This window comes from Rhinopithecus roxellana, chromosome 9, assembly GCF_007565055.1.
Source record: "Rhinopithecus roxellana isolate Shanxi Qingling chromosome 9, ASM756505v1, whole genome shotgun sequence".
Taxonomy (NCBI): Eukaryota; Metazoa; Chordata; class Mammalia; order Primates; family Cercopithecidae; genus Rhinopithecus; species Rhinopithecus roxellana.
This window is the reverse complement of record NC_044557.1, coordinates 63,976,479-63,990,746: the sequence shown is the minus strand read 5'-3', so window position 1 is coordinate 63,990,746 and position 14,268 is coordinate 63,976,479. Positions and strand designations below refer to the sequence as shown.

Below are 14,268 nucleotides of genomic sequence, written 5' to 3'. Positions count from 1 at the left end.
TTAAGCGTTAATCATCTCCTAAAAGTGATTTTCTTTGACCTTCTTTTCCTTTTTCTTTTTCTTTTTCTTCTCATAGTGTCTCAGTCGTGAAGAAGGTATTAAGTGGATCAAAAAAGAAAGACTTCCAGCATTTCTGGAAAGTGATTGCTACTTTGAATACAGGTACTATAGTCCCATCAATATATGTATTTTTAAATACATATATATTAGCCTCCCAATTAGCTAGGACTACAGCTGTGTGCCATCATGTGTGGCAAATCTTTTAAATTCTTTGTAGAGTCAGGGTCTTGCTGTATTGCCCAGGCTGGTCTTGAACTCCTGGCTTCAAGAGAGCCTCCTGCCTTGGCCTCCTAAAACCTGGGATTACAGGCGTGAGCCTCTCCAACCAGTCATATTTTAAAAATTATCTATTGGTGATAATGGTATTTAGGTGCAGGATGTTTAACAATGAAAACTAGTGTGACACGAAAAACATAGAATGCCATAGTCCAGAACCAAGTTTTCCTTTATGTTCCCTGACTTTTAACATGTAAGAACCTAAAATTTGACCTCTGAACAAACATTTTTAAATCAAAATCAGTTAAAATGAATAATTCTTAACTAATTAGTGGTTTTATGAATAAGCTATTAATTTTAGCAGAGCCAAAGAAAATCATCATTAAGTGAGGAGAGGAGATTGGCTTGAATACATAAAATAAAATTTTAGGTTTTTCCCTGAATTCTGCTATATTTGAAACTTGTTTTAAATTTGTATGATTCCTAAAATGCAGGTTAGCCAAATTGGTCTCACAAGTAAGATGGAGCAAGTCCGGCATGAATTTCACAGTAGGATCAAATTTTTCTCCCTGGATCGTGAAAAAACCACCCAGTCTACCACCTCCTGCCACTGAAGAAGATAATCTTGTAATTATGAAAAAGTTCTATGTATCACTTGGTGAGGTAAAAGTATGAATATTTTTTCATGACTTATCGCTTCATTAAAACTTCTGATTTTATTTTTTAGTTTATACATATATTTTTTTGAGACAGGATCGCACTCTGTCACTCAGGCTGGAGTGCAGTGGCATGATCATGGCTCACTGCAGCCTCCACCTCCCAGGCTCAGGTGATCCTCCCATCTCAGCCTCCTGAGTAGCTGGGACTACAGGCATGCACCACCACAACCAGCTAACTTTTTTTTTGCATTTTTTGTAGAGATGGGGTTTTACCATGTAGCTCAGGCTGGTCTTGAACTCTTGGACTCAAGGAATCCACTCACCTCTACCTCCCAAAGTGCTGGGATTACAGGCGTAAGCTACCACATCTGGCTGTAACTTCTCATTTTAAGACATTTGTATTACCTGAACAGAAAAAATGATTTCAAATACATGTAAAGCAGATTTAGCAATAATTCTTATAGATTTATGCTAACTAATTTGCTCTGCTCTCTTTAATTTGAAATGTAGTTAGAAATATTATCCTCATGTGTCTGAAGAGACAAAGGCAAGGTTGAAGAACATGCAGTGTCACTTGGGAAGCAAGAGTAACTTGAATTATATCCATGGTTTCATTGTTCATTCCAAAATTGCTATGATTTGAATTCTATTACTTTTGTACAAAAAGATAAATTGAGTCTTTTCCTTCCTTTTCTCTAGGTTATTCCTTAGTAGTAAAATGTGTTATTGTAAGGTTGTTATCAAATAAATTTGTCATCCATGATTAGAGAAATGTGAGGGTGTATGAGAGCATTTGAAGAGATTTAACCTAGAATCAAGTATCCTTTTGGAGAGTCATAATGTAGTAAGAACTGTTGTTTGGTCTTTGGCCTCTAATTATTAGATCTTATATCTGGAACTATAATTCTAATACACAATTCTATACAAAATTAGGAATGGCAAATATGTAGCCCTTGTGCTGCTACTCCCTATGACAGACTTTGTTAATCAATTGTGGAAATTTTTCTGTTGAGCTAGGATTTGGCTCCAGATTCTTTACAACACAGTATTCTGGGTAGGCACTTCCTTTTTTTTTTTTTTTTTTTTTTTTTTTTCCGAAACCTTAAGGCTTACTTGCAAATAAGGCACTTTCAATTGATCAAAATTATCATACAAGAGGAAGCCTCTTTGCCTTCTGTGTTGGAATAGATAGGCTAAATTTACTTGAACTTTTTTTTCTTGTGTATCTCCTATTAATTTTGTAGTTCAGCATTTCTATCAGCAGTATTTGTCAAAAACATTTACAGTTATGCCAGTTCCATTATTTCCACTGAATAATGCCAGTGGTGTATTTAAGGCACATTTTTCTTCTCTCTTATACTGATTTTAAGTATTTTTTTCTTTCTTTCCTTTTTTTTTTTTGAGACAGAGTCTCACTTTGTCACCCATGCTGGAGTGCAGTGGTACAATCTCAGCTCACTGCAGCCTTGACTTCCCAAGGTTCAAGGGATCCTTCTGCCTCAGCACCCACAAGTAGCTGGGACTACAGGCATATGCCACCACGCCCTGCTAATTTTTGTGTATTTTTTGTAGAGACAGGGTTTTGCCATGTTGCCCAGGCTGGTCTTGAACTGCTAAGCTCCAGCAATTCATCCACCTCAGCCTACCAAAGAGTTGGTATTACAGGCGTGAGCCGCTATGCCTGGCCATATTTTTTCCCTTAATTTATATACTATAGAAATGTTGGAAATGTCCTAAAAAATATGTACTCAAGGTCAATAAACATGTAAAGGGAAGAATCAATCTAGGGGAATAAGTTCTGATTTGCTATATGTGAATTTAATTAAATATAAGGGAGTTAAAATCCAAACTAGTTTACTTTTGCTATTTTCTGAGATGAAAAAACTCATTTGTATTCACTTAAGTAAACTTTAACACTATATATATATATATATATATATATATATACACAATTTTTTTTTTGAGACAGGGTCTCACTGTGTTGCCCAGGCTGGAGTGGAAAGATGCAATCATGGCTCATTGCAGCTTCAGCCTCCCTGGCTCAAGCAATTCTCCCACCTCAGCCTCCCAGGTTGGACTACAAGAGTACATCACCATTTCTGGCTAATTTTTAAAAAAATATTTGTAGAGACAGGGTCTATGTTGCCCAGATTGGTCTTGAACTCCTGGGTTCAAGCAATCCTCCAACCTCAGCCTTCCAAAGTGCTAGGATTATAGACATGAGCCACCACACAGCCACTTTAACTATATATTACCATTTTTCAATCGCCTTTGAATTTTGCAGATTCAGAGTTCTTGGATGTTTACATTATTTATGTCATGACTATACATAGGGATTAATCTTCATGATAACTGGTAATATTTCTTTGAGCCTAAATTATACCATCTAAAAAACAACTGACCCATCTCTTAAAAGTATAGGCCGGGTGCGGTGGCTCACGCCTGTAATCCCAACACTTTGGGAGGCTGAGGTGAGCGGATCATGAGGTCAGGAGTTCCAGACCAGCCTGACCAACATGGTGAAACCTCATCTCTACTAAAAATACAAAAATTAGCCAGGCATGGTGGTGGGTGCCAGTAATCCCAGCTACTCGGGAGGCTGAGATGGGAGAATTGTTTGAACCTGGGAGGCAGAGGTTGCAGTGAGCTGAGATTACACCATTGAACTCCAGCCTGGGTGACAGAATGAGACTCTGTCTCCACCTCCCCCCCAAAAAATATATAAAGTGGAATAATTACGTTAAAGATGTTAAAGTCTGACTGATGACTTCTTTCTCTCCTGTGTTCTACTCCCTCATTCTTTTTTTGCAGTTGAAATAGCAAGGACCTTGTATGTTGGTCTCTCTCAATTCCTTGAACGTTTCTTAATTATTTTGGCCTCCTGCTTAGGCTATTGCTTAGGATAAAGTAGTCACTCGATAATTATATGTTAGGTAAACATATAATTATATGTTAGATGAACATATAATTACTAATAAATAACTTGATTTTAAAGGGAAAAGGGAACAAAAGTGAGTTAGTCTTTGAAAGCTTTTAGCACCTGGGAAACCTCACCTCTAAGAGGGATGGTGACTGCATAGCTGCCACCTCTCATTTCTCTGTCTTGCTTTGGTCTTCTTATGTGGCTTGACTTGCCATGTTAATTCTGCATAATAGATAGGGACTAATTTTTCTTCCATTTGTGGTACCTATTCTCCAAGTGTTTCTTAGGCTAAGTGCTGACCAACCAGCTGATTCAGTTGGATAAATGAGAAATGAGAGGAATGCTGAACACTCCCTTCTCTGTTCTGATTGAACAACTTGGATTCTCTAGTAAAAATAAAAGAAGACATTACAGAGAGAGGCAGGCAGAGGAATCTTCCCAGGAAGGCTAGGATAGGAGCTTCTTAGGGCTGGGGTTCTAGAAGCTAAGGATCAACTTCAGAATTGAATTGGCTAGTTCAGGGGTACACAAAGGAGAGGAAAAATGGAATGCTGCAGTTAGGGACAGATAGAGTTAGGAATCAGTGTGCAAAAAACATTCAATCTAAGCAAACCTGTGAAAACTGAGTCTAATGCAAAGGGGCAGCTGAGTTTGGAGAGGTTCCAGTGGCACTAAGAATAGTGTCTCTGTCATACTGGGGGAGCAGTTGCTAAAAACACTGAGCCAGGTGAGACAGAATAGGGGACCTGAAGTAATTGGGAAGGTTGTAAAGGGGAGCAGCTAGCAAAAGGATTGATGGGTCTGATGACTGCCAAGTTGAAGTCAGATAGCATGAATTTATAGTGAATCCAGGAAGTAGGGTTTCATGCCTTTGGTCAACAATAGCCTGAGAGTGAGAGTGGAGAATTTATAAGTATTGGACACATATTTTCCTTTGGTTATCAAATACAAAAAAAAAAATCTGGATTGAAATTTCCTTCCGATTCCTCTTAGCTAATGAATTTTTGGAGTATAATTTTATTTTTCTTCATGAGATAATTTTCACTTTACATATTGTACTGTGCAAGTTGAATATTATTATAATGATTTTTCCAGGTTTGTGATCAGAGCAATACTGCTAATCATATGTTAAACTAATATGCTCCCTTCTTCCTAGGCTTCCTATGCTCAAACAAAAGATTGGTTTGCATTAGCAAAACAAAGTCAGCAAACAGTATCAACCTTTTCGTTACCCTGTTGTGTACCCTACAACAAACTTAAATCACCAGCTATTTCATCTGTTTCTGGTAAGCAGAAAAGGACAAGAATGACTTTAGAACTTCTCTTTAAGTTTTTGTTTGTTTGTTCTAATTTTACAGTGCAGTACTTAGTGGTTGGGGAGAAAAAATTATCCACATACCCTTTGCTTCACTCCACTTCCTGTGTTTTTTGAGAGACAACTTTGTATAGTGAAAAGGAGATGGGTTTAGAATGCAACTCTGATATTTATTCGCTGTGTGATGTTTGATGAGTTTTTCCACTTTTTGGAGCCTTACCTTTTCTCATCTGTAAGATTAGAATAATGATATATACTAAATGTATAGAAAATGCCTGGTACCTAATATGCAGTCAATTAGTGTCATTATTTCTTATCATAGTTTACAAATTCTTGTTAAGTCTTTGCAATAAAGTGGATACAACATTTTTCTCTTCCTAAAAAAAAAATAGTTATTGATGGGAATTGAGTTTCCCTTCTGTTTTTAAGTTCAGATTATTTTTCACCTTAAAAAGCAGATAAATTTCTACTGTGGGGAGCTTTGTGGCTATACTGACTTTTCATAAAAATAAAAGGAATCTTCCAGAAATGGGAGTTATTAGAGAAAAAAACTTAGGTGTGATGACTCAGGAGAAGAACTCAGGAATTCACTTACAGTTCCTAACTAATCTCTTTAAGAAATATACGCAGACTCTGGGGAAGTTAAATCTGGATTCCCTAGAATTGAACCTGAGTCTAGGTAAAGAAGAAAATAATCTCCCCAATTGAAAATAGTTGGATTCATAGGCTTCTTGTTGTTTTCCTAAAATATTGAAGTAGATAATTAGAGATAAAAATAGTATACAGGAAGAGAAGGATGGCAGGAGATGGTGAGCTGGAATGCCTGCTTCGCTCTCTGTGACATCCTCCCTTCAGTTCCATGGGATTGAGTGTACGTCCAGCATCCTCTCACAAAGTCTAATCTCTCAATATTGGGGAATTTATTAGCAACAGAAATTGTAATGAAATGTTTCCAGTTCATTGAGATTTGAACTGTGGTAACTGAGAAAATGGTCATTGAGAATGGGGCATGGATGACAACAGTTAGCTGATCTGTGGCAATTCAAGGGGTAGATTTACTATGTGAAATAAAGCACTAACATCAGACATGTCACTGATTTTTGAAAGAGAAAATAGGAGCTAAATACTATATCTTTAGAAAAAGCATACAAATAATCCTTTTGTAAACCTTCGTGAGTATCTCGTGCCATTTTGTATCTTGTGCCATTTTGTAACTTTAATGATAAACTGTAAGTTTGATAGTAATTGAATCTTTTTTTTCTCTTTTTTTCTTTTTTTTTTTAGACGGAGTCTCACTCTGTCGCTCAGGCTGGAGTGCAGTGGCCAGATCTCAGGTCACTGCAAGCTCCGCCTCCCGGGTTCACGCCATTCTCCTGCCTCAGCCTCCCGAGTAGCTGGGACTACAGGCGCCCGCCACCTCGCCCGGCTAGTTTTTTGTATTTTTTAGTAGAGACGGGGTTTCACCGTGTTAGCCAGGATGGTCTCGATCTCCTGACCTTGTGATCCGCCCACCTCGGCCTCCCAAAGTGCTGGGATTACAGGCTTGAGCCACCGCGCCCGGCCAGTAATTGAATCTTTTAATGAAATGGTGAATTTTAAAACTTGCTATTATTGTCTCCAGTTCTGGTCTGTTCATACATGGTCTCAATCTATGGTAGTGAATTTTCTTTTATCATACAGCATGAAGTATCAAAGCACATATAATCATTTAGTATACATATTCTAATTCCTTAATAGATTTGGCACTTATATATTGACATTTATATATCAGTCTGGAATATTACATTTTAAAAGTACATAATGTATTTTCGAATATCTTCTGTGTGTTAGGGATGTCAGATATTTAGTCCATCTGCCACCATTCTTTTCTTCCAAATCCAGGGAAGACAAGGTTAATTCCCACTGGCATTTTTTTTCTACTGGTTCCAAACGTAGCCTCAGAATCCTTCTTTATTTTCGTTTTTGTTTCTTTTTTGTTCTTTCTTTTTTTTTCTTTTTCTTTTTCTTTTTTTTTTTTGAGACAGAGTCTTTCTCTATCGCCCAGGCTGGAGTGCAGTGGTGTGCTCCCAGCTCACTGCAATCTCTATCTCCTGGGTTCAAGCGATTCTTGTGCCTCAGCCTCCTGAGTAGCTGGGATTACTGTGCCACCATGCCTGGCTAATTTTTGTATTTTTAGTGGAGACGAGGTTTCACCATGTTGGCCAGGTTGGTCTGGAACTCCTGACCTCAAGTGATCTGCCCACCTCGGCCTCTCAAAGTACTGGGATGACAGGCATGAGCCACCGTGACTGGTCCAGAATCCTTCTTAAGACACTGGTCCATGCAGTCACTATCTATGATAAACCCATTTGATGATCTGGCTCTATAGCATCTATTTAATAATAAGAAAGGTTTGTATTCATATCTAATCTAATAGCCTTTTATGACTTAATACAGAGAATTTTATCTTTGATGATGGAGTTCACCCTAGGACAAAAAAGGACCCATTTAAAACCACCAAACTGATTTCTGAATTTGAAGAAGAAGAAGGAGAAGAAGAAGAAGACGAGGTGTCTGTATCTCTACAAGACACTCCTTCTCAAGCTCTTCTGAGAGTATACCTTGAAAAGAAACAGGATGTTGGTGAAAGCCTGACAATGCATTTCTCAACATGTGAAGAATTTTTAAGCTCCTATGTATACTTTATTTTGAGAGGAGCAATTCAGCAAATTGTTGGAAAGCCAGTTGGAGAAACCCCAGACTATATAAACTTCAACAATATAACAAAAGTGTCGTTTGATGATTGTTTTGAGTCTATTCGTGGCAAGAATTTTTTAAGTGAATTAGTTCAAACTACAAAGGAGAGGTCAGAAGAGATAGAACAAACAAGTTTAAGTTCAAAGAATGAGAGCGCTGGACCAGAGAGCAGGGCCGACTGGTGTATTTCTCATAGGACTTATGACATTGGCAATAGAAAGGAGTTTGAAAGATTTAAGAAATTTATAAAAGGTACATTGGGAGAGAGATATTGGTGGCTATGGATGGATATTGAGAGGTTAAAAGTTCTTAAGGACCATGGAAGACATCAAAGGTAATTCTATTTTTTTTATTTTTCAATAGTTTTAAAAACAAATTATGAATATTAATTTGGGTTATTTAGCACAGGGAGAAAGCCCAAAGTAAATTTTTAAAAATGTAATTTTTTACTCTTGGAGGAATGAATAATAATAAAACTTATTTTATTATAATAGTAATATTGATCACACTAGTTTTCTGATTTCATAGTTTTCAGATACTAATGATAACAGTTATTGGGGTTTGCATAATGTTTCTGCCCATACATTCTAGAACTACTTTCAAATTAATTATTCTATTTTCATTTTTATAACATTAAAGTGATATATAATTTTTATAGAATAAAATAATTTATCAGTTATATACCACACTAGCATAAAATAGACACCTACTCTCCCTAGTAACCTGCTTGGTTAACAAATTCCATAATCTTTGGTTAGATGCCAGGTAGCTGGGTATCTGGATGAGTCTCTCTGCTAGAAAACTTCTTGGAGGTCTGATGGGGCTCAGGTCTTTGTTTGGTCAGCTCTATATGTTTTAGATTACTGTAAGTTGAAGAAAAGAGAACCCTGTTTTAGGAAAGTCTTTAACTTGTCTTTAGTCTCCTGGTCTGCTCTGAAGCAGATCAACTATAGTAGATTGCAATTTCCTTTAAGGGTTTGACTGAGTATGTACTAGTCACTGGGTTATTCCACTTATTTTAATGACGTTCAGATCACAAAGCTCATTGTTGTATATAGCTATAAGAGCAGAGGTCACTAAATGGTTGATTATGAAGCATGACCTGATTGATCATTACCACTTTTGAACATATGTCAGGGTAGTTACATGCAAGTAGCCTACATAGGTTTTTCAGGATCAGCACTGTAGTTCCCACTGTTGCTGTAACAAATCACCACAAACTTAGTGACTTAAAGCAACAGAGTTTTATTTATTCTCAGACAGTTCTGGAAGTCAGAAGGTTCTAGGGGTAAACAAATTCCTTATTTTTTCCATCTAATGAAGGCCTTGGTTCATGGGCTTTTTCTCCATCTTCAAAGCTAGCAGCACAGCATCTTCTTTCTGACCTCTGCTCTATCCTCACATTTTTCTCTGTGATGTTGACCTTCTTGTCTCTCTCTTAGAAGGATCTTTGTGATTACCATGGGACAATCTAGGTAATACAGGAGATCTCTTTAAAGTCTTTAACTTAAGCACATCTGCAGAGTTTCCTTTGACATGTAAGGTAACTTAGTCACAAGTTCTAGAGATTAGAACATAGACATCTTTGCAAGGTCATTTATTCAGCTTGTCACAAATACCCTTCCCATTTCCATAACTGTGAGAAGTATTTTTACCTCCACAAAAATTTTGGGTACCTCTGACACTCATTGTTGGTTTTGAGATAGTTCATTACTTGTCTGAAACATTTCAGAAGTGAAAACATTTTGGTAGTTGAATATTCTACCAATGTGTGTGTGTATATGTGGAAACGTGTTTTTTTTCAGACATCTTGAGAAGATGAAAAAATGCTATCTAGTGAGCAATGGAGATTACTACCTTTCTGCAGAAATCTTATCAAAATTTAAACTGTTAGATGGATCACAGTGGAATGAAGAGCATTTAAGAAATATTCAGCCTGAAGTTTTAAAACCTTTACTTCTGTATTGGTAAGAAAACATAAATCAGTTACTTTTACTTTTCTTAGGCCAGTTGTGAGTTACACCTTTTTTTCTTATGGATATATGACTTATGGAAACCTAAAATGACAAGACTATTATATCTTTGGCATTCTTTAAGTTACTTGTCCTTTAGATAATTTGGATGTTTGGATGACTTTAAATCCATAATAAGGTAGAACAGTACTTAAGTTGCCTTTTAACTTTGGTGATCATATTCTTTTTTTTTTCAGCAGAATTTACATTTTATTTATTTATTTACTTTTAACTTCTATTTTAAGTACAGGGCTCCATGTGTAGGTTTATTACATAGGTAAACTTGTGTCATTAGGGGTTTGTTGTAGGATTATTTCATCATCCAGGTGTTAAGCCTTATATCCCTTAGTTATTTTTCCTGATCCTCTTCCTCCTTTCTATCCTCCACCCTCTGATAGGCCTCAGTGCGTGTTGTTCCCCTCTGTGTATCCATGTGTTCTCATCATTTAGTTCCTACTTATAAGTGGGAATGTGATGTATTTGGTTATCTGTTCCTGTGTTAGTTAGCTGAGGAGAATGACCTCCAGTTGCATCCATATCCCTGCAAAGGACGTGAACTTGTTCTTTCTTATGGCTGCATAGTATTCCATGGTATATATGTACCACATTTTCTTTATCCAGTCTATCACTGATGGGCAATTAGGTTGATTCCATATCTTCACTATTGTGAATAGTGCTGCAATGAACATACACGTGCATGTGTCTCTATAACAGCATGATTTATATTCCTTTGGGTATATACCAAGTAATGGGATTGCTGTATCAAATGGTATTTCTATTGTTAGGTCTTTGAGGAATTGCCACACCGTCTTCCACAGTGATCAAATTAATTTACACTCCCACCAACAGTGTATAAGCCTTCCTTTGTCCCCACAACCTCACCAGCCTCTGTTATTTTTTTTTGACTTTTTACTAATAGCCATTCTGACTGGCTTGAGATGGTATCTCAGTGTGGTTTTGATCAGTGGTGTTGAACTTCTTTTCATATGATTGTTGGCCACATGTATGTCTTCTTTTGAAAGTGTTCATGTCCTTTACCTACTTTTTAATGGTTTTGTGTGTGTGTGTGTGTGTGTGAATTTAAGTTCCTTATAAATGCTGGATATTAGATCTTCGTTTGATGCATAGTTTGCAAAAATTTTCTCCCATTCCATAGGTTGTCTGTTTACTTTGTTGATAGTTTTCTTTGCTGTGCAGAAGCTCTTTAGTTTAGATAAATCCCATTTGTCAATTTTTGCTTTGGTTGCAGTTGCTTTTGGCATCTTTGTCATGATATCTTTGCCTGTGCCTGTTTCCTGAATGGTATTGCCTTGGTTATCTTCCATGGTTTTTATAGTTTTGAGTTTTACATTTAAGTCTTTAATCCATCTAGAGTTAATTTTTGTGTATGGCATAAGGAAGGGGTCCGGTTTCAGTCTTCTGCATATGGCTAGCCAGTTATCCTAGCTCCATTTATTGAATAGGGAATTCTTTCCCCATTGCTTGTTTTTGTCAGGTTTTTCAAAGATCAGATAGTTGTAGGTGTGTGGTCTTATTCCTGCATTCTCTATTGTTCCATTGGTCTATGTATCTGTTATTGTACCAGTACCATGCTGTTGTGGTTACCATAGACCTGTAGTATAGCTTGAAGTTGGGTAGTGTGATGGCTCCAGCTTTGCTCTTTTTGCTTAGGATTGCCTTGGCTATTTAGGCTCTTTTTGGTTCCATATGAATTTTAAAGTACTTTTGTTTAGTTCTGTGAAGAATCTCAATGGTAGTCTAATAAGAATTGCATTGAATCTATAAATTGCTTTGGGCAGTATAGCCATTTTAATTATATTGATTCTTCTTATTCATGAGTATGGAATGTTTTTCCATTTGTTTGTGTCGCCTCTGATTTCTTTGAGCAATGTTTTGTAGTTCTCCTTGTAGAAAATTTTCACCTCCCTACTTAGTTATATTCCTAGGTATTCCTAGCTATATTGCTATATTCCTAGGTATGCTTTTTGTGGCAGTTGTGAATAGGGGTATGTTCCTGATTTGGCTGTCAGCTTGGAACACATTCTTCTACACCTGACATTTTGATGATTGGTATTTCATAAAATTTGTGTGTGTGTGTGTGTGTGTGTGTGTGTGTGTGTGTGTGTATACATGTAGCTAGAGTTGCTATTATCATCTTAATAAGCTTTTTTTGAGTATTACTATAGGCTAAGTGCTATGCTAAGAATACAAGGGTGAAACATGATCAAATCCTTGTGGTCATAGTATGATGGGAAGAATATACATATGATATTAGTAAAACTAAAGAAAGTGTGATAAATGCACAGGATATAGAGGGGAGGTAATGTTTTACCTGGGAACTTGAGGGACTTGAAACAAGGGAAAGAGAATGGGCATAGTGGAAAAAAATATATACCATTTGAAGATCAATGAATTGTACCATGTGACTGTGATCGATCTGATTGTGTCACTTATCTGCACTAGACTTTTTATTTTAAGATAACTGTAGACTTACAGTCAAAGAAGGCTGAGCATGATGGCTTGTGCCTGTAATCTCAGCACTTTGGGAGACTGAGGCAGGAGGATTGCTTAAGGCCAGGAATTTGAGACCATCCTGGGCAACGTAGTATGCCCTCTATTTTATTAAAACCATTTTTTAAAATAAAGAAAAATAAAAAAATAATAATACAAACAGATACTGTGTATCTTCCATATATTTTCCCCCAGTGGTAACATCTTGCATAACTATAGTACAATATCACAATGAGGACATTGACTTTGATACAATTTCTTTGTTATTTTTCTCTCTGGAAGATCTGTCCAATGCTGAAAGTGGGGGATTGAAGTCTCCAGCTATTACTGCATTGGGGCCTATCTCTCTTTTTCATTCTAATAATATTTCCTTTTTATATCAGAGTGCTGCAGTATTTGGTACATATATATTTAAAATTGTTATATCCTCTTACTGAATTGACCCCTTTATCATTATATAGTAATCTTCTTTGTCTCTTCTTACAGTTTTTGTCTTGAAATCTGTTTTGTCTGATATAAATATAGCTACTCCTGCTTTTATTTATTTTTTTTGTTTCCATTGACATGGAACATGTTTTTCCATCCCTTTATTTTTAGTTTGTATGTGTCTTTGTAGGTGAAGTGTGTTTTTTGTAGGCACCATATCAGTGGGCCTCGTTTTTTCATCCATTCAGCCACTGTGTCTTTTGATTGGAGAGTTTAGCCCATTTACATCAATGTCATTATTGATAAGTAAGGAATTCTGCCATTTTGTTGTTTTCTGGTTGTTTTGTGGTGTTTTATTCTTTCTTTCCTTCCTTTCTGTCTCCCTTTAGTGAATGTGATTTTCTCTGTCAATATGATTTAGTTTCTTGCTTTTTATTTCTTGTGTATCCATTGTATGTTTTTTGGTTTGAGATTACCATGAGGCTGGCAAATACTATCTTATAACCCATATTTTAACCTGATAAGAACTTAACATTGCATAAACATACGTAGCAAAAAGAAAACTAATAAAAATTCTATGCTTTAACTTTGTCCCCCTACTTTTAAATGTTTTGTTGTTTCTGTTTATATCTTATTGTACTGTCCATGTCTTGAAAAGTTGTTGTAGTTCTTAATTTTGATTGGTTCATTGTTTAGTCTTTCTACTTAGGATAAAAGTAGTTTATGCATCACTGTTACAGTGTTATAATATTCTGTGTTTTTCTGTTTATTTACTATTACCTGTGTGTTTTATACCTTCAGGTGATTACTTATTGCTTATTAACGTTCTTTTCTTTCTGATTGAAATACTCTCTTTAGCATTCTTGTAGGACAGGACTTGTGTTGATGAAATCCCTCAGCTTTTGTTTGTCTGGGAAAGTCTTTATTTCTCCTTCATATTTGAAGGATATTTTTGTTGGATATACTATGCTAGGGTAAAAGGATTTTCCTTCAGCACTTTAAATATTAGGTTGGTGCAAATGTTATTGTGGTTTTTGCCATTATTTTTAATATGTCATGCCACTCTCTCCTGACCTGTAACGTTTCTTTTGAAAAGTCACCTGCTGGATGTATTAGAACTCCATTGTATATTGTTTATTTTTCTTTCTGCTTTTGGGTTCCTTTCTTTATCTTTGACCTTTGGGAGTTTGAGTATTAAATGCCTTGAGGTAGTCGTCTTTGGGTTAAATCTGCTTGGTGTTCTATAGCCTTCTTACATTTGGATATTGATATCTTTCTCTAGGTTTGAGAAGTTCTCTGTTATTATCCCTTTGAATAAACTTTCTACCCTTATGTCTTTTCTACCTCCTCTTTAAGGCCAATAACTCTTAGATTTGCCCTTTTGAGGCTGTTAAGGCATGCTTTATTGTT

The 14,268-nt window shown here is 36.3% G+C and overlaps 1 protein-coding gene across 3 annotated transcripts in view; it reads left to right on the top strand.

Annotated features, from left to right (window-relative positions):
* The window catches only part of RGS22 (regulator of G protein signaling 22), a 154,379-nt gene that overhangs the window by 41,624 nt on the left and 98,487 nt on the right, over nt 1–14,268 (top strand). Inside the window, exons 5-9 of one of the 3 annotated variants that reach the window (XM_030937766.1) lie at nt 77–162; nt 771–903; nt 5,015–5,144; nt 7,610–8,243; nt 9,715–9,876. In XM_030937766.1, the coding sequence (XP_030793626.1) occupies nt 77–162; nt 771–903; nt 5,015–5,144; nt 7,610–8,243; nt 9,715–9,876 (1,145 nt within the window). Of the gene's footprint in view, nt 1–76; nt 163–770; nt 940–5,014; nt 5,145–7,609; nt 8,244–9,714; nt 9,877–14,268 lie in introns of all 3 variants that reach the window. The other 2 variants (XM_030937765.1, XM_030937767.1) reach the window with 2 other exon arrangements.